Genomic DNA, 19,732 nt, shown 5'->3' on the forward strand with positions numbered 1-19,732 from the left:
ACCAAACAAACTTCCCACCCCGATTCCACAGGAGTGGCCTTATGCCAGGACGGCAGACTTGGGTGACAGTTGGGATGATTCCTGCCAGATAAATAATGATCATACTTATAATTCACTTCAATAGTTTCCAGGTAGTTTTCCCGTTCTTCTTTCTAAACCCCTGAGCGAAGCTCATCCGCTGCATGATTGTTTCGCTCTGTTTTAAGGCCTTGGGAACCTTGGCTAGCCCAGACGGGGCGGGGCGCAGCTGCAAGCCCCAACCTCAGCCAGGTGCGTCAGGGGGAATCCTCGGTGCACCTAGGCGCGGCGAGGAAATTGCACCATGTATGGGCAGCTGCGTCAGAGGGGGCGGGGCCACCGCAGAGGCTAGGGGACGCGGAGTCGGCGGCTAACCCTCAGTAGAGGCTGCTGGCCGCCGAAGCAGGGGGTCGTGAAGTTCCGTGCGGACCGGCCCAGAGAGGCTCGTGCGGAGAGGTGGGTCCCCTGAGAGGTGACGACACGACCCCCACCCCCCGCAGTGCAAGTGGTTCAGCCCGAGAACTTTTCATTCATAAAAAAGACAAGACTCCGCGAGGCGCGAGTGAGTCAGAACCGCAGCCGCCGACGCGGACCTTACCGAGCATCCAGCCCAGGGCATGTACCGAGACTTCGGGGAACCGGGACCGAGCTCCGGGGCCGGCAGCGCGTACGGTCGCCCCGTGCAGCCCCCGCCAGCGCAGGCACAGACCGCCCAGCAGCAGGTGAGGCTGGCCGGACCCCCGAGGGCACCTGGGTTTGGACAGCGTTGGGGATGCTGGAGTTAGTCTGGTTTACTCCGGGGTTAGGACCGGGACCCTGAGCTGCGTCTGCCTCTGGTGGTCGCGACCGAGGATCCTGCACGTTCTGCGCAGTCCAGGAACCGGTGTCCCCGGTACCCGGGGGAGCAGGCGCAGCTGGAGGAGCGAAGATCTACGAATCCCCCTTTTCGCCCGCCCGCCCGCCCCTCCGCATCTGCCTAGCTGAATGTCAGTCTGCCCCTCTGTTTCCGCTGTGGTCTTTATTTCCTCTTATCTGCCCCTAAATATGGTGTTCCACCTGCCCCATCCCAAGACTGAGCAGGATCAGAGTGACTGCTCCATCTCCAGCTTAATAACCGGGACCTAGAGTCTGGGCACACGGGAGATTGGGGGAGGGGGCCATTAGAACCCGGCAGGGACAGCGAGTCCTTAGCAGTCTGTCTGTCACTGTCCGTGTGTCGCTTCTAGTTTGTCCATGTCCCTCTGTCCGGTCAAGTCCCCATCCTTTTGAACTCAGTAGATTCCTGTGGGTCCCAGACAGTGGCTCTGAGGGGTTCTTGGAGACCGACTCTCCACTCCCAAGACAAATGGAGACCACGAAGTGTTGGGATACATGCCGCTCATCCACCAGGCCGCTCTTGCGCCCATACTCTTGGCACCCGACGGTTCCCACTGCTGGCTAGGAGCACTTGAGAGGTTGCAGGTGCCCATTTCCTGTCGAAGAGCCACGAGCACGTGTCGCCAGGGGAGGGAAGGAGCTGCGTCCGTTCCGCCGAGTCACAGCGAACCGAGTCACTGCGGCTGAGTCACCCTGGGTGCCCCTCCCTTCCTGGCCCCAAACGGCCCTTGGTTGGGACCGACGACCTAGGAGAGGGAGATGCCCCTGGCGATGCTACTAGCTCAGAACTGGGGTCATTCAGCTACTGTGTCCCCCAGTATTTGGCTGGGGACATAGCTGTCCAGGCTTGTCTAGGCATATGAGGTGTTTCCTGGACAGAAGGGGCCCCACACCCTTAGCTCACAGGGCTTAAACCCAGTTCTCTTCCCCAGAATACTCACACCCCTCCAAACCCCCACCTCCACCCCATCCCAACATTCAGATTTCTGGCAGAAAAAGAAGAATGCCTCCTATGGAGGGCTTTTCCTCTCTTTACCTTATTTTATGAACTCCAAAATCCCATCAATTTTGAGCCTTCAAATTTTCAAATTGACAGCTGGGCATGGCTTTTAATCCCAGCATTCATGAGGCAGAGGCAGAGGCAGGCTGAGCTCTGGAAGTTCAAGACCAATTTGATCTACAAAGTGAGTTAAGTTACATAATAGAGAAATCCTGTCTCAAAAGATAAAATAATTTTAAAGCCAATTAAAGTCTGATTTCTGAGCTATTAGAGCTGGCTTCTCAGGAGCAGTGAAATGTTGCATGATATTCAGAACAAGAAAACTGAAGTAACCTTGAGGCTAAATGACTTGCCCCAGTCATAAAGCTGATACTTCAAATAAGACAGCCTTTCCAGACAGGGTTTCTCCGTGTAGCCCCGGCTGGCCTCAACCTCACAGAGATCTGCCTGCCTCTGCCTCCCAAATGCTGGGATTAAAGGCATGCGCCACCACCGCCCTTCAGTACCTAACTCCCCTAAGAGGCTGTTACACTCATTCTCAAGGCAGGTGTAGTGCTGCATGCCTAGTCTCGGTGCTTGGAAGGTGGAAGAGTCAAGAGTGAGTCTAGCCTCAACTACATGAGATCTTGTCCCCGCCCCCCACCCCAAAACAAATTCCTTTACCAGATTCTCAGAGTTGCCTTGGGAGCTAAGCTGAATGTATGCTCTTTTGTGAGGATGGGTGCAGGAATGGGTGAGAGAGCCCAGCCATTTGGGCTGAAATCTCAGGTTCTACTTGCTGGCTGTGGGTCTATGGACAACTGCTATCCTGTCTGAAAATGAAGAGGTGATTGCACCAGCTGTATGCGTCACTATTTATAAGTAGTTGGGACAGTTCATACTTGGTAAGAATCATCTCTTGAGGAAACAGAGGTAAAGAGACATTTTATGACCTACCCAAAGTCACACAGCTCATGAACAAGCTTCTGGCGTCCCTGGTGGTCTCCCAGAATCTGCACTGAGAGTAGACAGAAGGATAGCCTCTGTCCCCTGCAAGTCCCTCAATTCACCTCATCACTGACCCTCTGCTCTTATTTCTCAGAAGTTCCACCTTGTGCCAAGCATCAATGCTGTGAGTGGCAGCCAGGAATTGCAGTGGATGGTGCAGCCTCATTTCCTGGGACCTGGTGGCTATCCCCGACCTCTGGCCTATCCCCAGTACAGTCCCCCTCAGCCCCGACCAGGAGTCATAAGAGCCCTAGGGCCACCTCCAGGGGTGCGTCGCCGGCCCTGTGAGCAGGTAAGGAACAGAGGTGTTGCACTTTCGATAGCCCTTAGGGGTCCTAGGAGGCAGGGGACAGGATCTTGCTATGAGAGAACTCCAATTGCCCACAGGAGTCCCTGGGAGGCCAAGAAAGAGGCGAAAGGTCACTCGTGAGTCAAGGAAAGCTTCCTGGAGAAGGCTGCATGTTAACCTAAACCACAGATAGGATTCATGTTTGGAAAGCTGAAAGACTCTTCTTGGGAATGGGGTTGCAGGAACAGGAATGCAGGAGTGGGGACAGAGTGTAAAGTGGGTATGTGCAAATGAGGGGGGACAGAGTGTAAAGTGGGTATGTGCAAATGAGGGGGTCTCCACTGTGTGGTATGCATGGAGTGGTAGGCTTATGTTGGCTATGTACCTTGAGGTGAGAGAAGAATAGGAACCAGTGTTCAACATTCCCTGAATCTCAGTTTCTCTCTTTCTTTTAATGCTCACAAAAGTGAATGGGAAGCCAGATAGTTGTGGCACACGCCTTTAGTCCCAGCACTTGGGATACAGAGGCAGGCAGATCTCTGAGTTCTAGGCCACCTTTGTCTACAGAGTGAGTTCCAGAACAGGTTACACAGAGTTACCCTATCTCAATAAACAAACAAAAAATGGATGGGAGCCAGGCAGTGGTGGCGCACACCTGTAATCCCAGCACTCATGAGGCAGAGGCAGGTGGATCTCTGTGAGTTTGAGGCCAGCCTGGTTCTACAGAGCTAGTCCAGGACAGGCTCCAAAGCTACACAGAGAAACCCTGTCTCGAAAAACCAAAAAAAAAAAAAAAAAAAAAAAAAAGAAAGAAAGAAAGAAAAAGAAAAAAGAAAAGAAAGAATGGGAAATGTATCTCAAGTTTTCCATGTCCCAGCAGAGGAAGTGAGGGACAGAAGGGTAGTCACTTGTCCAATGCATACAAATACTGAGTAATGACACAGGACTGGCCTCAGGTCTACTCAACTCCCAAAGCCTAATGTCTCAATGGGAGCTCACAGAAGGTCCCAGACAAAGTGAGCTGAGAACTTTTGCCTCCCTGAAGTCCTTTCTAAAATGAAAAAGGGTGTTTTTGCTTGCATATTTGAGCGAGGGTCTTGCTATGTAGCCCAGGCTAGCCTTGAATTTGAGCTCTTCCTGCCTCAATTTCCCAAGTGCTAGGATCACAGGTGTGTGCTAGGATACCTGAACTGAGATGGAGGATCTTTAAGGCCACAGCACCACTTTCCTGCGTATCCACTGGAACACTATGAGAGTGTAGTGGGGTGAGGTCTCCATACTAAAGAGCTGGCTTCGTTGGGCATGACGGTGCATGCCTGTAATTCTGGTACTTAGGAAGTGGAGACAGGAGGATCGATTCAAATCCGTCTCAGAAACATGGGGAATTTAAGGTCAGCCTGGGATACATATACCCTGTTTCAAATAACCAAACAACCAAAGAATACTTGACTTAAATGTTGCCTAGGAAAAAACAAACTGTAGAAAGAAACCTGGCTGGGGTTGGGAACTCTGGTGAAGAGCACTCCAAACCTATACTGAGGCCGCAGTGTGTTCCAGGTACCGCTCTGAGCCCGAGGCTCCCTTTCTTAGAACTAGCATTCTGGCAAGGGACACACTCAATCCTGCACTCAATCCTGTGTATGCTGTATGCATGTGTTCCCAAGTGAACACAGACTCAAATCTTTGCCATGACGGTGGAGAGAGGATGAAGAGAGAGGGCACAAGGCCTTGGGAGACTGACCAGAGGACAGCCAGCTGCAGGCTTCCAGCAGCAGCTTAACTCTGTGATCATCTCTCCAGAGCAAGAGGCCAGCCAAGCCTTCTGCACGTCCTTCTGGTAGCCCTGGCCTGAGTGCTACCTTGGATCGTGGGTGCTGCTGGGTTGGAGCTGTGGTGGGTAGGGCCCTCCTGGGGCAGGTGGCTCCATCAGACGGCCTTTCACTCAGTGTGACTTGGGTGAATATTAAATCCTGCTCTGGAACTGAGCTTCAGTTCCTTACGTGAGAGTACACTGAGGTCTGGAGAGGTGACTCAGCAGATAGTACTGGCGGCTTCTGTAAAGGAACGAGGTCCCATTTCCAGCACCCATATGGAAACTCACTGTCCACAATGCCCTCCAAAGGTTCTGAAGCCCTCTTCTGGTCCCCACCAGCACTGCATGCTTGTGGTACATACACACTCAGGCAAAACTCTCAGACACATAAATTTTTTTGATTTTTTTTCCCCCGAGACAGGGTTTCTCTGTGTAACAGCCCTGGTTGTCCTAGAACTTTGTAGACCAGGCTTGCCTTGAACTAAATTTTTTAATCTTAAAAAAAAAAATATGTAGGGAGTGTTGAAGAGACAGCTCAGTGGGTAAGGTACTTGCTGCCAAGCCTGATGACCTGAGTTCAGTCCCTGAAACCCATGTAGTGGAAGGAATGAACTGACCTCCTAAAAGTTGTCTTGACCTCCACAGTGCAATGGCATACTTGTGACCACACACACACACACACACACACACACACACACACACGTTTTAAGACTCTAGCTGGGCATGGTGGCACACGCCTTTAGTCCCAGCACTCAGAAGGCAGAGGCACACAGATCTCTGTGAGTTCAAGGATAGCCAGAGCTTTTACATAGAGAAGCCCTGTCTTGAAAAAGCAAAAACAAACAAAGACTCTATGTAAGAAGACAGGCAGGCCTTCGGCTGGGAAGCCCGGTTGGCCCGAGCGGCTCTTCCTTTCCCTTCTGCCATCTGTGGTGGAACCGCCACCAAGATGCAGGTTTTTGTGAAGACCCTTTCGGGGGAAAACCATCATGCTCGAGGTTGAACCCTTGGACACTATAGAAAATGTAAAGGCCAAGACCCAGGATAAGGAAGGAATTCCTCCCAATCAGCAGAGGCTGATCTTTGCTGGTAAGCAGCTGGAAGATGGCCGTACTTTGCCTGGCTACAATATTCAATAGGAGTCCACCCTTCATCTTGTGTTGAGACTTCGTGGTGGTGCTAAGAAAAGGAAAAAGTCTTACACCACTCCCAAGAAGGAGCATGAGAAGAAGAAGGTGAAGTTGGCTGTGCTGAAGTACTATAAGGTGGATGAAAATGGCAAAATTAGTCGTCTTGTCAAGAGTGTCCTTCTGATGAGTGTGGTGCTGGAGTTTTCATGGCTAGCCACTTGGACAGACGTTACTGAGGCAGGCGTTGTCTGCCTTACTGCTTCCATAAACCAGAAGACAAGTAGTTGTGTGTGAATAAATAAAAAGTCAGGAGCTGGGAAAAAAAGAAGACAGGCAGATGGTTCAGTCAGGCAAGTGACTACCACATGAGGACCTGAGTTTGGATCCCTAGCACCCACATAGAGGCCAATAGTAGCTTTTGTAACCCCAGCATGGGGAGGGGAGCAGGCTGAGACAGACAGTTCCCAGTAGCTCCCATCCAGCAAGTCTAGCCAAATGAACAGGCTCCAGGTTCAGTGAGAGATTTTGTCTCAAAAAGAAATAAGGTGGAGAACTGAGGAAGACACCCAATGTCAGCTTCCAGCCACCATACAAACAAACATACGCAAAGAATCGGGAGGCATAGATAGGTGGATCTCTGAGTTCGAGGTCAACCCGGTCTACAGAGTGAGTTCCAGGATGACCAGGGCTGTTACACAGAGAAATCCTGTCTCAAAATCAAATAAACAAACAACAAAAAGGAACCCATACAAGGAGGCTAGAAGTAATGATGGAAGCCTGTAATTCTAGTACCCTAGAGGCAGAGGGAGAAGACTCGGGAGTTTGAGGCCAGCCTTGGCTATATGTTGAGTTTAAGGCTAGCCTGGGATACATGAGACCTTGTCTCTTTTAAAAAGACAAAATGGGCTGGGGAGATGGCTCAGTGGTTAAGAGCATTGGCTGCTCTTCAGAGGACTTGGGTTCAATCCCCAGCACCCACATGGCAGCTCACAACTGTCTGTAGCTCCAGTTCCAGGGGATCTGGCATCCTCACACAGACATACATGCAGGCAAAACACCCGTGCATATAAAATAAAAAATAAATTATTAAAAAAAAATAGCCGGGCGTTTGGTGGCGCACGCCTTTAATCCCAGCACTGGGGAGGCAAAGGCAGGTGGATCTTTGTGAGTTCGAGGCCAGCCTGGTCTCCAAAGCGAGTTCCAGGAAAGGTGCAAAGCTACACAGAGAAACCCTGTCTCGAAATCCCCCAATAAATAAAAATAAATAAATAAATAAATAAATAGGATAATCGTGTCTGGCAGACTCAGGAGGGAACACCCAGGAAATAAGGCTTTCAGCATCTTAGTTGAGTCCTAAGCTGAGGAAGGACAGAAGGAAGGTCAAAGTTTATGGAGCGGGTAAAGCCTTACAGGAGAGAAACCAGCAGTAAAGCTGGTTGCGAGCTGGAAATTTTACCGATCAGGTGAGGAGCGCCCAGTACAGAGGAGCAGTTGTGTTCCGGTGGAACCTAAAGTACAGGCTGATGGAAAGGATCCCAGGTGGAAGACCGGCTCAGGGCAGCTGGTGGTCCAGGGTCAACCTCACTATCCCCCTTTTTCTCTCCCAACCTAGATCAGCCCAGAGGAGGAAGAGCGTCGCAGAGTGAGGCGCGAAAGAAACAAGTTAGCAGCGGCTAAGTGCAGAAACCGGAGAAAGGAACTGACGGACTTCCTGCAGGCGGTGAGCATCAGCTGGCACGGAGGGTTCCCGGCCCTGGGCCCACCGAGCCTAACAGGGGCTAGGTTCCCAGGAGCACGAAACTCCTCCACACCCGCCCTCCTCCCTGTTCAAGGGGAAGTCCTTGCCGCCGGTAGATGATGGCGCACGCTTTTAATCCCAGCACTCAGGAGACAGAGGCAGGCGAATCTTTGCAGTCTGAGGACAGCCTGGTCTACACAGCGAGTTTCAGGACAGCCAGGGCTGTTACACAGAAAAACCTTGTCTCAAAAAAAAATTTTTTTTTATTTGCCGTGGGCCTCAAAGCAGAGATGTTGGTAGGCAATTCTCCTATGATGCCCTGGGCCTGATAGAGTCATGCCCATTTTCTCCCAGGTCTCATGGGAGTTGCAGTCCAGACTTGCTGGGGACCCCAGGCACAACCCCCACACTCCAGCCTGAGGCTTAGAGATCTTTATCCCTCCTAAATTTCTCCTAATCCTCTAAAGGAGACCGACAAATTGGAGGATGAGAAATCCGGCCTGCAGCGAGAGATTGAAGAGCTGCAGAAGCAGAAAGAACGCCTTGAGCTGGTGCTGGAAGCCCACCGCCCCATCTGCAAAATCCCAGAAGGAGTTAAGGACACAGGTGGTACCAGCAGCACCGGCGGCACCGGCAGCCCACCAGCCCCCAGCCGCCCGGTACCTTGTATCTCCCTTTCTCCAGGGCCTGTACTTGAGCCGGAAGCACTGCATACCCCCACGCTCATGACCACACCCTCTCTGACCCCCTTCACACCCAGTCTGGTTTTCACCTATCCTAGCACACCAGAACCTTGCTCCTCAGCTCATCGAAAGAGCAGCAGCAGCAGCGGTGACCCCTCCTCCGACCCCCTGGGTTCTCCCACACTCCTGGCTTTGTGAGGCACCCAGCCACACCCCTTGCCACCTCCTTTCTTCCACTGATCCAGCAGGCCTGGACCATATCCATGCCCCAAACCAGCAGGTCCTCCATCTCTTCAGATTAGAACAAACATATTATGCTTTGATGTAGAGCCAGCTTGGGGTCCCCAAAGCTGCTCACTGTTTCTCTAGAGCTGGCCTATCATAATTTGCACAAAATTAGAGACAAAACATGTCCCTTTTGGGCCAGAGAAATCCTGGCAGCCCAGACTTTGTAGAACCCCAGTGGTCCTTTGGAGTCCTAATCCTTTGTAGACCAATCTCACACGATGTCGATGTCACTTTCTTCATGTGACCCCGGCAGAAGGTACCCTTCACTAGCCTAGAACACTAACTCACACAGCTCCACTGCCAGCAGCACCAGGGCATCCTGCAGGCTCCTCCTGAATGTCACAACTCAGGAGGCACCGGTGGCTTCTGTGATGAGCTGAGCTGCACTCCCTAGCTTTGAGAAGCCTTTAGTTCCAGGGTATCCAAGCCTCCACCTCAAGGGCAGCTGCTATTTATTTTCCTAAAGAGACTATTTTTATACAAACCTTCCAAAATGGAATAAAAGGCTTGAAGCTCTAGTCTGAATTGTCATGTTGGACCCAGAGACTAAAGGAGACCGTTTGGAACAGGAGCTCTAGGGTCCAGTCTCAGCTGTGACCTTGAAGAAACTACCATATATTTTTGGACTTTGATATTCTCATCTGAAGAATGGGGTTCTGCCTCATCTCCTGTGCTGAGAGACTGAGAATGTTCCGGAGTGCAAGCAAACAAGATTACCAGTTTTTCCCCTTGGGGACCTAAACTGTTCCTATCTTAAGGACTGGGGGCAGGGAGAGACCGTGTTATACCATTCCACCTTCCGAACAGGCAGCCAGTGGGCTTTAGGCCCCCAACACCTGCTTCCTGCCCCATTGTTTTGGACAGGAAGGAGCCTGGAAGGGAGCTGGAGCCACTTCAGGGGCCGGATTTCGGCCTGTCTCGGCGTCCATCAGGCGTCCATCGGGGGAGTTAGTGGCCTACCACTGCCTTAAATCCCACCCCAAACTCCAGGTAATGAGGAGTCAGCCCTTAGTTCTGCAGTCCCTCCAGATGGGAATTGCACCTCGTCTTTGGGTTTCCGCCCTCTTCCCAACCCCGGCGAGTTCCAGACACAGGCTGGCCAGGCTTCGGGCTCTGCTTCCTTCCAGTTTATTAGTCCCCACCCAACCACCCAGCAAGTCCCTCCACTTCAGCCTCCATCCCCTACTGCTCTGCCAGCAAGAGCAAGGGGCCTTCCTCAGTGCCAGGGCTTTTTCAGTCCATGACAGCGCCCTGGTGCTCAGCTGAAGCAGCGACCAGGTCTAGAGGTCCACAGCAGTCTCCGCGCTCACGGAGCAACTCGGGCAGGCGTTGGCGTGGAAAATGCGGCGCCCTCAGTCATCGGGGGAGCAGGCTAGAGGCAACTGATCTGGGCTGCCCACACTGCCAGTGCTGGAACTTCCATCGCCTAAGTCACGGGGTCCGCACGGGGGCAGGGCGAGCTCGGGTGTGGGCCCGGCGCCGGAGCCCACTGCGCCACCAGGGCCACCCCGGGGGCCCCACTCTTCGCCCAGTGCCAGGCAAAGCTCCTTAAGCGCCAGGTTTTCCCGCAGCAGCTCCTCCTGGCGGCCTTCCAGCTCGGCTAGCTTCTGCCAACATCCACCCAGGTCCTCGCGCACCGCCCGGGATGCTTGGGTCCCGAAGAGCTGCCACTGGCGCGCGGCACGACGTCCCCGCTGGCGCTCCGAGTCCAGGAAGCAGCAGAGATCGCGCAGCTCCCGGTTCTCCGCCTGCAGGCGCCGGTTGAGCTGTTTGAGCTCACGGATCTCGCCCAGGTGACCCTGCAGCTGCCGATTCACCTCCTGCATCAGGCGGCCGCGCTGCACCAACGCTGCCAGGCGCGCCGCCTCCTCCCGCCGCAGGCGCCGCACCAGCTCCTCCTTACCCAGCGCCGCCATCTCCTCGTCCGTCAGCTCCTCCAGGCCGCCTGCTTCGGCCTCCATGGTTGATCAGGCAGCTGCAGCATCGCCCGCCCGCCGCCGAGGCTCTGGAGCCCCTCCTCGGGCCGGCTGCCGCTCAGGCTCCGGCCCGGGCTCTGGCTCGGAGGAAGGCAAGCTGTGGAAGAGACAGCGTAGGACGCAGCAGCCACCCCGGGGTGGGCACGAGGCAGGGCGCGCGCCGGGGCGGGGCCTCTTGATGTTGAAGACGGACAGCCAATCCGGAAAGTCTCCCGGGGAGGGGCGGAGCCTACGCCTGTCGCTCCTCTTCGCTGGCCCACTCCAGACCTAGGTGTCACGACCCTCTAACAGAGGGACCTTCTCTGTCCTCTCCTTCTATGGTCATCTCAGCAGGACTTGACGACGTTGCGAGACTCCATGTCCCAAATCTCCTCAAGCACTTTTTGAGAACCGACATTCAGGTGTCTGCCTTTGACTCCTGCCCACCCGGCAGCAGAACCTAAACAGATGGCTTCCCAGACTTTTCGTCCTTTGCCAGAACTCTCAAGCATCACTTCCAGCTACTGCGAATTAGAGACCAAAGGTCCTGGCTCATTATCAACCACCCCTCCTTCCCAGGGAACGTTTCCTGCCTGCAGGATGGGCCATCCAGAGGATTTGTTTGTTTAATAAACTTTTGTTGTGTGAAATGCCTGTATAGAAATAAATTTGGCCGGGAGGTTGGTGGTGCACGCCTTTAGTCCCAGCGCTCGGGAGGCAGAGGCAGGCGGATCTCTTGTGAGTTCAAAGCCAACCTGATCTACAGAGTGAGCTCCAGGACGGGCGCAAAGCTACACAGAGAAACCCTGTCTTGAAAAACAAAACAAAAACAAACAAATAGACAAAAAACAGAAAGAAACAAAGAAATTAATTTGACCAGAATCCTGATCTTGACCCAAGAGGTTAAATCTGGTAAAAGAAGGAAAGAGGAAAAGAGCAAGGGGGGGGGGGGCGAGGGGGTTGGAGAGGTCGTTTAGTAGTGCTGCTCCTGGAAAGGTCCTGAGCTAAGAACTCAGCATTCATTCCTCTCCATGTGCACACACATACAATCTGAAATAAAATCTTTTGGAGAGAGAGGGCATCCAAGTTCACACTGAGCATATGGCTCAATGATGAAGCACCCACCTAGCAAGTGCAAGGCTCTAGCTCATTCTTGCCCCTAAAGAAGGATATGATGCAGAAGTAGTCTCTGGAACCCCCAAAGTAGTTCCCAAAGAGGAAATATCTGAGGGGCCCTCAAAGACGCATGAGACTGCGTCTTTGAGAGTTCCAGGATAGATAGGGCTGTGTAGAGAGACCTTCTCTTAAAAACAAAACAAAATAAAAGGCTGCCAATAGAGAAAAGGGATAGGAGAGAAGGCAGGAAGTGTGGTAAAAGACATGATGCCCCAAGTGTCCAGCTGCATTAGGAATAAATGAGGCTGGTTTTGAAATTTTGGTAAATGGAAAGTGGTAAGATGAGGAGGCTTTGAAGAGCTGGGTATATTGATGTCTTCTGTCCTGTAATCCCAGTGCTTGAAGTTGGAAGATTGAGGACAATTTAGACCACCCGGGCTTCAAGGGTGGGTAGAAGCCATTTTTTTCTTTCTTTTGTTTTTTTTTTGTTTGTTTGTTTGTTTGTTTCTGGTTTTTTTTGTTGTTGTTGTTGTTGTTTTTTGAGACAGGGTTTCTCTGTGTAGCTTTGCGCCTTTCCTGGAACTCACTTGGTAGCCCAGGCTAGCCTCGAACTCACAGAGATCCACCTGCCTCTGCCTCCCAAGTGCTGGGATTACAGGCGTGCGCCGCCGCCGCCGCCACCACCACCCAGCAAAAGCCAAATTCTTAAGGGCTTGCAATGCTGGACTGCAGGGTTTCCAAAGGCCAGTAAAAATTTGCAACAAGGAAATAATATTTTTAAATGTTTTGTTTTGTTTGACACAGGGTCTCAATATGGAATCCTGGGTGGCCTTAAAGTGTCTGCGTAGATCAGGCTGGCCTCCAATTCAGAGATTCTCTGGCCTCTGTGTAGGAATTACACGCATGAGCCAGCACAACTAGGAAAATAAACATTTTTAAAAGGCTGTTAAAAGAAGCCAGTTGTGTTGGCCAGTAATCTCAGTGCTAGGAAGAGGGGGAGGAGGAGCGTCAGGAGTTCAAGGTCAGTCTGAGCTGTAGGACTCTGTCCCTCCCACCTCCAAAAGAAGCCTTCGACTGTGCTGAGCCGGGTAGATTCTGGCTGCAGGGTGTGCACAAGATTAATAACACTGTACCAATTAACAAAGAGCTGTACAAGAGGACTAGGCTGGGTCAGGGTCAATGGGCGGGGAGGAAGAAGCAGACACCAGAGGCACCAGCAGTCAACAGCTGTGAATGCTTCAAGAGAGGAATTTGGGAGACAGCCCAGGTTTCTAGTATGAGAACTGGGTGGATGCTGATTGGGGGTGAGAGAGATCTCCCTAGAGACCCTAGAATATGCTGTTTCTAGGGGGCAGAAGTGGAGTGAGAGACCTGGCCTTGTTAACCAGGGTGTTCAGGACTTCCTGCCTTCTAAGTTCTAGGCTTCTAGGGCTGAGTTAAACTGACCTGTGTAGAGCTTTTTAATTTAATTTAATTTTTTTTTTTTTGAGACAGGATTTCTCTGTGTAACCCTGACAGTCCTGGAACTCACTCTGTAGCCCAGGCTGGCCTTGAACTCAGAGATCCACCTGCCTCTGCCTCCCGAGTGCTGGTATTAGAGGTACCACCCCATTGCTGTCAGGGCTGAAGTTTTTTGTTTTTCCCATGAGACAGGATTTCTCGTGTGTATCACTGACTGCCACAGAACTCGCTCTGTAGATCAGGCTGGCCATGAACTCACAGAGATCCACCTGCCTCACCATGAATTCACAGAGATGTGCCACCATTACTCGGCTTCAGGGCTGACTCTTAAAACACCAGGTAAACAGGGTTTCTCTGGGTAACAGCCATGGGTGTCCTGGAACTCACTTTGTAGACCAACCAGGCTGGCCTCAAACTCAAGAGATCCACCTGCCTCTGCCTCCTGATTTAACCTGGGATTAAAGGTTAATTTTTTTTTTTTTTTTAGTAATTAAAAAAGTAAACTATATTGGCCGGGGTGGTGGTGGCACATGCCTTTAATCCCAGCACTCGGGAGGCAGAGCCAGGCGGATCTCTATGAGTTTGAGGCCAGCCTGGTCTACAGAGCAAGATCTAGGACAGCCTCCAAAACTACAAAGAGAAACCCTGTCTCAAAAAACCAACCAACCAACCAACCAAACAAACAAACAAATAAATAAATAAATAAAAGTAAACTATATTTATGTGTAAGTACAACAGTGCATGTGTGGAGGTCACACAACAGCTTGCTGGAGTGGGTTCTTTCCTTACACAGTGTGGGTCCTGGAGATCAAATTTGGGCTGTCAGGCTTGGTGGCTCCTGTGTGAGAGCTTTTACTGCTTTATGAGAAGACAAAGAAGACAGTGGAGAGCCTTCATAGACAGATGGCCCTGCAGAGGCCTACTGCCAGGCAGAGCTCTGAAAACTTTAAGAGAAATCACAGCTTGTGTGGGGGTGTAGTATGTGGTTAAAAACCATAGTGGGGGCTGGAGAGATGGCTCAGTGGTTATGAGCAAGTACTGCTCTTTAAGAGGAGCTGAGTTCAGTTCCCAGCACCCACATGGGCGACTCAGTTGCCTGTAATTCCAGCTCCAGGGGATCTGATACATCTGGTCTCCGAAGGCACCTGTACACGCATGCACATACCCTCACCCCGCATACACATACTTCAAAATAATAAAAATAAAATACATGGCGGGAACAAGAAAGATGTTCATCTGTCTGATGAACTACACACACAGCAATTTAGAATAAAGCCTCGGAAACATTCTAATTTAAGATCCAGTCAAAATTGGGAGACTCGAGAGAGCTGAGAAGGTGGGAGAGACAGAAGGAAGAAAAGGGAGAATCTGCAAGGCAGGGGAGATTGCGAGAAGGCTATCTGGAGGTCTTCCAGACACCCTCTAGCGGGGGTGACAAATGAAGACAGAGCTGCTTCTTCCTACCACTTCGTCCCGGAAGTGGTCCTTCGCTGGCTCCGGGTGCCCGGAGCGAAATCTCCGCACTCCCGGAAGTGGCTCTGCGGAGGCTTGCCCGGCCCTGGGCCGTGCTAGCTCCAGCTCTGGGCGCACCGGGCCTGGGCTTCGCCATGACCAGCGAACTAGACATTTTCGTGGGAAACACGACACTTATAGATGAAGACGTGTATCGCCTCTGGCTGGATGGTTACTCAGGTCTGTGTAGCGCCCTCCCGGGAAGCAGTTGTTTGGGGTGAGGGAGGGGGCGTGGCCAGGACTTAGGCTTCACTTAGGGAAGTGGCGTCTGTGGGAGTCAGGGATGGAGCAGGATTGGAGCTGGAACCCCTGGAGGGTCTCTGGGTTCAGCAGGATGAGACCTTATGGTAGTGCCCTCTCCCTAGTGAACGATGCGGTGGCTCTTCGAGTACGCTCCGGAATCCTGGAGCAGACAGGCGCCACCGCAGGAGTGCTGCAGAGCGACACCATGGACCACTACCGCACCTTTCACATGCTCGAGCGTCTGCTGCACGCGCCGCCGAAGCTGCTGCACCAGCTCATCTTCCAGATCCCTCCCTCCCGACAGGCGCTCCTCATCGAGAGGTGCTCACCTGGGGGATGACGGGAATGTCAATCAGTTTGGCTTATACCCATTTTGCAGACTGAAACTGAGGCTCAGGGAGGATAGGATGTACCCAGGAAATCAGAAGGTTGAGAACAGAAGGAACCAACCCCACACTCCCTTCCCCTTCCTTAATGGATCACCAGTAATGTCCTATGCCTCCACAAGGTACTACACTTTTGACGAGGCCTTTGTTCGGGAGGTCTTGGGCAAGAAGCTGTCCAAAGGTACCAAGAAAGACCTCGATGACATCAGCACCAAAACAGGAATTACCCTCAAGAGCTGCCGGAGGCAGGTGGGTTCCACATATATACCATATCCCATCTAACCCACCAACGTCTTGATCTTCTGCTCACTGCCCCAGCTCCCAGTGCCCTGGCTCCACTTCCAGCCTGTGATTATGGAAGCAGCCTCTTCATATGTAGTCTCTTCTTCCTCGTACTCCCATCTGGCCAGAGTGACCTTTCATAGGCTCAGTTCTGACTGTGGCTTTCCTTTGCTTATAGATTTTCATTGACTCCCACTGTCCTTGACCTTCAGACTCTGTGTGGGTCCCTGCAGACCTCTCTAGGCTTACATTTCTTGAGCTTTTTCTTGTTCATGGTGCTCCTGACTGGAAGGTACTGTGCTTGGGCTGTATCTACCCCTTGAAATCCACAGCAGGGAGCTAGGTGCTATCTTATCTGTGAGCCTTTTCTCCGAGGGAGAAGTCCCAGGGTGTATGGCTGTAAGTATGACTGTGTCTTGGATGCCTTTCCTTTGTGTCTCATAAGCTCTGTGTGTGCAGTTCCATTTCATGTTACTCAGGAGAAGCCATCCTCAGTCAGACTCCCGAGGAACCAGAGAGCATGATGCTAAATTGAACTAAGGACAGGAACAAGGGGATTAACTTTCTCTTAAGGAAGAAATGCCCAAAGCAGGCAAACATTTGTTGAATACCTAGTCATGCTGGGCGATGGTGGCGCACACCTTTAGTCCCAGCACTAGAGAGACAGGAACAGATGGATCTCTGTGAGTTCGAGGCCAGTCTGGTCTAAGTAGTGAGATCCAGGACAGGCAGAGTTACACAGTGATACCTTGTCTCAAAACAAACAAACAAACAAACAAAGAAACAGCAAACAAAAACCCAAGTCATGTGTTGAAGGAATAACTAGTGGGCAATCGGTACCTGCCAACTGGAAAGGTGAACAGGAGAGGGAGCCGTCCCATACCAGTTCATGCACAGGCACCTCTAACCAGTCTTCTTCCTTCCTTAACTGTGCTACAGTTTGACAATTTTAAGCGAGTCTTCAAGGTGGTGGAAGAGATGCGGGGCTCCCTGGTGGATAACATCCAGCAGCACTTCCTCCTCTCTGACCGTCTAGCCAGGTGAGGGGCCAGCAGTCTCCCCGACTGCACAGTTTTCTTGAGCCCTTTGACTGGCTCACCTTCCCATCCTAATCCTTTTACATCTGACTATTCTGGAGAAAGGATTTCTCTGTTAATGACCTGTAAATTGCATCAAGTTGGCCAGGGTTAAGGCATTTATAAAGCATTTAAGACACGCTTGGTGATGGTAGTGTGGCCTTCCAGAGGCCACATTTCCTTGGGAACACTGGCTGCACCTTCTCTTTGCAAAGATGCAAGTTTGGTAAAGAAATGTTCTGTGGTTGGTCACAGGGTGAGTTAAAGCAGAAGCAGGCCTAGACTAAAATGCTTAACCAAAATTACAGGGAGGATTACCTGCTAAGAGAGATTTAAAACAACAAAAAGTTTCTGCAAGAATAGTTAAGTAGTCAGGTGGCAGTGGCACACACCTTTAACCCCAGCACTTGGGAGGCAGAGGCAGGCGGATCTCTGAGTTTAAGATCAGCCTGGTCTACAAAACGAGTTCCAGGATAGCCAGGGCTGTTACACAGAGAAACACTGTCTTGAAACCCCCCCCCCCCAAAAAAAAAAACCCATAGCATACTGATCAAGACACTTACAGGCGCTGTGAGATGGTATTTCTAGTCCTAAGAGAGCTCCTGTCCCCCGCCTGCAGAGATGGTGTTTCTAGTCCTAAGAGAGCCCCTGTCACCCGCCTGCAGAGACGGTGTTTCTAGTCCTAAGAGAGCCCCTGTCCCCCGCCTGCAGAGACGGTGTTTCTAGTCCTAAGAGAGCCCCTGTCCCCCGCCTGCAGAGACGGTGTTTCTAGTCCTAAGAGAGCCCCTGTCACCCGCCTGCAGAGACGGTGTTTCTAGTCCTAAGAGAGCCCCTGTCCCCCGCCTGCAGAGACGGTGTTTCTAGTCCTAAGAGAGCCCCTGTCCCCCGCCTGCAGAGATTATGCAGCCATCGTCTTTTTTGCCAACAACCGCTTTGAAACAGGAAAGAAAAAGCTGCAGTACCTGAGCTTTGGTGACTTTGCCTTCTGTGCGGAGCTGATGATCCAGAACTGGACCCTTGGAGCCGTCGGTGAGGCCCCCACTGACCCAGGTGCCTGAACATTCCCTACCTTTTTGGGGACTGGTTCCCTGCCAGCAGCTCTTTCTGTAGCGTCCACAGTACCCAGCATCCTTCTTCAGCCCTCAACCCCAGGCCACCTCTACCTATGGTCCACATACTCCACATGCACTTTGTCTGCAGGCCACGGGCTCACAACTGTGTGGCCTGAGGCATATCATTCCACCTTCCATCTCTGGGATCCCAGTGAGGTAGTGGTGAGGAAGGTTCAGGACGTCATAAGATGGTCTCTCACCCACCCACAACTCTCTCATGGTCTTCGCAGACTCCCAGATGGATGACATGGATGTGGACTTAGACAAGGAGTTTCTCCAAGACTTGAAGGAGCTCAAGGTTCTAGTAGCTGACAAGGACCTTCTAGACTTGCATAAGAGGTGACTTTGGGGATCCATGAGACAGGGTATAAAATGGTCTTGGATGGCTGTAGGCATGACCCTATCTTCCTACAGCCTGGTGTGTACTGCCCTCCGTGGAAAGCTGGGCGTCTTCTCTGAGATGGAAACCAACTTCAAGGTCTGTGGCCCTGTCCAGGCCCTTCCCCTAAAGTGTCGGGAGCTTTCTGTGTTCTGTCCCTGCTGGGCAACTCTGCTCATGGCTGAAACTGACCAGCAGGTGGCACTGCTGCTCTGTGTATCTGCCTATGAGGGGGCCCAAGCTCATAACAAAAGGGACTTGATTGATTATGGGAGGTGGATAGATTTGGGGAGGGGCCTGGCCCTCCCCCAGCCTCAGTGCTCAGCCTCCAGCTTCTGAGGCAGAAGACAGAACTCCCAAGATCCCTGCCCCACAGAATCTGTCCCGGGGGCTGGTGAATGTGGCTGCCAAGCTGACCCACAATAAGGATGTCAGAGACCTATTTGTGGACCTTGTGGAGAAGGTGAGCAATCCTGTCCCACACCCCATCCCCAGCCTGTCCTGTCTCTTAGCGGTTCTGATGGTGTTACTTGTTTCCTCGGGCCTACAGTTTGTGGAACCCTGCCGCTCTGACCACTGGCCACTGAGTGACGTACGACTCTTCCTCAACCAGTATTCAGCATCTGTCCACTCCCTGGATGGCTTCCGGTAAGAGGCGCCCGCTGGCTAACTTATTTGCCGTCCAGTAGACTCAGGCTTTCCTATTGCACTCCCCTATGGGTGGAAGCCCCACCTCTTCGTTGTGACCTTAGGCAAGTTACTTACCCTTCTGTGTTTCCGCTTTCTCAAATGTAAAGTGAGGCTAAAACTAGAAGACTCATAAGACTGTGGAAATTAGTCTAGGGGTGTAGCTTGGTAAGGATATACTTATCCACCGTGAGTAAGGCCCCAAGTTCAATCCTCAGTACAGTGTGGGGAGCGGGGAGAAGGAAGCCAGGTGTAATGGCTCAAGTCTGTAGTCCCAGCACTTCAGAAGTTGGAGCATGAGGATTACCACTGTTTTCCAGGCCAGCCTGGGCTACAGAATGAGACTCTGTCTCCAAAAACAAACTACAAATATGTGTGTGTGTGTAGGAACTCTCGATGGGTTCAGGCATGGAAAACATTCACAGCAGTGTGTCAGGCGTGGTGTGCAGCGAACGTCGGCTACCACAGTCATTTTTCATTGCAGGCACCAGGCCCTCTGGGACCGCTACATGGGTACCCTCCGCGGCTGCCTTCTGCGCCTCTATCACGACTAAAGCCCCTCCCCTCTCCACTCCTACATACCCTGACAATAAAGTTGCCATGAATTTGGAGACTGGTCCTTGTTCCAGGTTGAGGAGCCCATGGGGACTTTCACATGTGTTCCAAGCGCCATGCCATCAGTGTGTGAGGATGTTAATACT

At 51.9% G+C, this 19,732-nt stretch overlaps 3 protein-coding genes across 8 annotated transcripts; 2 read left to right on the top strand and 1 right to left on the bottom strand.

Annotated features, from left to right (window-relative positions):
- The first annotated feature begins 395 nt into the window (after positions 1-395).
- Positions 396-9,332, top strand: Fosl1 (FOS like 1, AP-1 transcription factor subunit). 4 transcript variants are annotated; one of them, XM_036201878.1, is made up of 4 exons: positions 396-740; positions 2,976-3,173; positions 7,726-7,833; positions 8,319-9,332. In XM_036201878.1, the coding sequence occupies exons 1-4, from the start codon at positions 636-638 to the stop codon at positions 8,730-8,732; spliced, it is 825 nt and encodes a 274-aa protein (XP_036057771.1). In that variant the 5' UTR covers positions 396-635; the 3' UTR covers positions 8,733-9,332. The 4 variants fall into 4 exon arrangements, with proteins under 4 accessions (XP_036057771.1, XP_036057779.1, XP_036057789.1 ...); XM_036201886.1 differs by having other exon boundaries at positions 636-740; positions 2,979-3,173; positions 8,319-8,829; XM_036201896.1 differs by lacking the exon at positions 7,726-7,833 and having other exon boundaries at positions 636-740; positions 2,979-3,173; positions 8,319-8,829.
- A 595-nt stretch (positions 9,333-9,927) lies between these two features.
- Positions 9,928-10,969, bottom strand: Ccdc85b (coiled-coil domain containing 85B). Of its 2 annotated transcripts, XM_036201953.1 has the most exons (2): positions 10,726-10,969; positions 10,309-10,570 (listed from the first exon to the last, which is right to left on the bottom strand). In XM_036201953.1, exons 1-2 carry the CDS (start codon positions 10,781-10,783, stop codon positions 10,371-10,373), a joined length of 258 nt encoding a protein of 85 aa, XP_036057846.1. In that variant the 5' UTR covers positions 10,784-10,969; the 3' UTR covers positions 10,309-10,370. The 2 variants fall into 2 exon arrangements, with proteins under 2 accessions (XP_036057839.1, XP_036057846.1); XM_036201946.1 differs by having other exon boundaries at positions 9,928-10,968.
- A 3,899-nt stretch (positions 10,970-14,868) lies between these two features.
- Positions 14,869-19,642, top strand: LOC118584574 (FGF1 intracellular binding protein). 2 transcript variants are annotated; one of them, XM_036188868.1, is made up of 10 exons: positions 14,869-15,046; positions 15,232-15,430; positions 15,618-15,744; positions 16,717-16,817; positions 17,749-17,903; positions 18,196-18,304; positions 18,380-18,443; positions 18,721-18,807; positions 18,895-18,992; positions 19,516-19,642. In XM_036188868.1, exons 1-10 carry the CDS (start codon positions 14,962-14,964, stop codon positions 19,583-19,585), a joined length of 1,095 nt encoding a protein of 364 aa, XP_036044761.1. In that variant the 5' UTR covers positions 14,869-14,961; the 3' UTR covers positions 19,586-19,642. The 2 variants fall into 2 exon arrangements, with proteins under 2 accessions (XP_036044761.1, XP_036044765.1); XM_036188872.1 differs by having other exon boundaries at positions 17,749-17,882.
- The last annotated feature ends 90 nt before the right edge of the window (positions 19,643-19,732 follow it).

The sequence above is a fragment of the Onychomys torridus genome, chromosome 1, assembly GCF_903995425.1.
Source record: "Onychomys torridus chromosome 1, mOncTor1.1, whole genome shotgun sequence".
Lineage (NCBI taxonomy): Eukaryota > Metazoa > Chordata > Mammalia > Rodentia > Cricetidae > Onychomys > Onychomys torridus.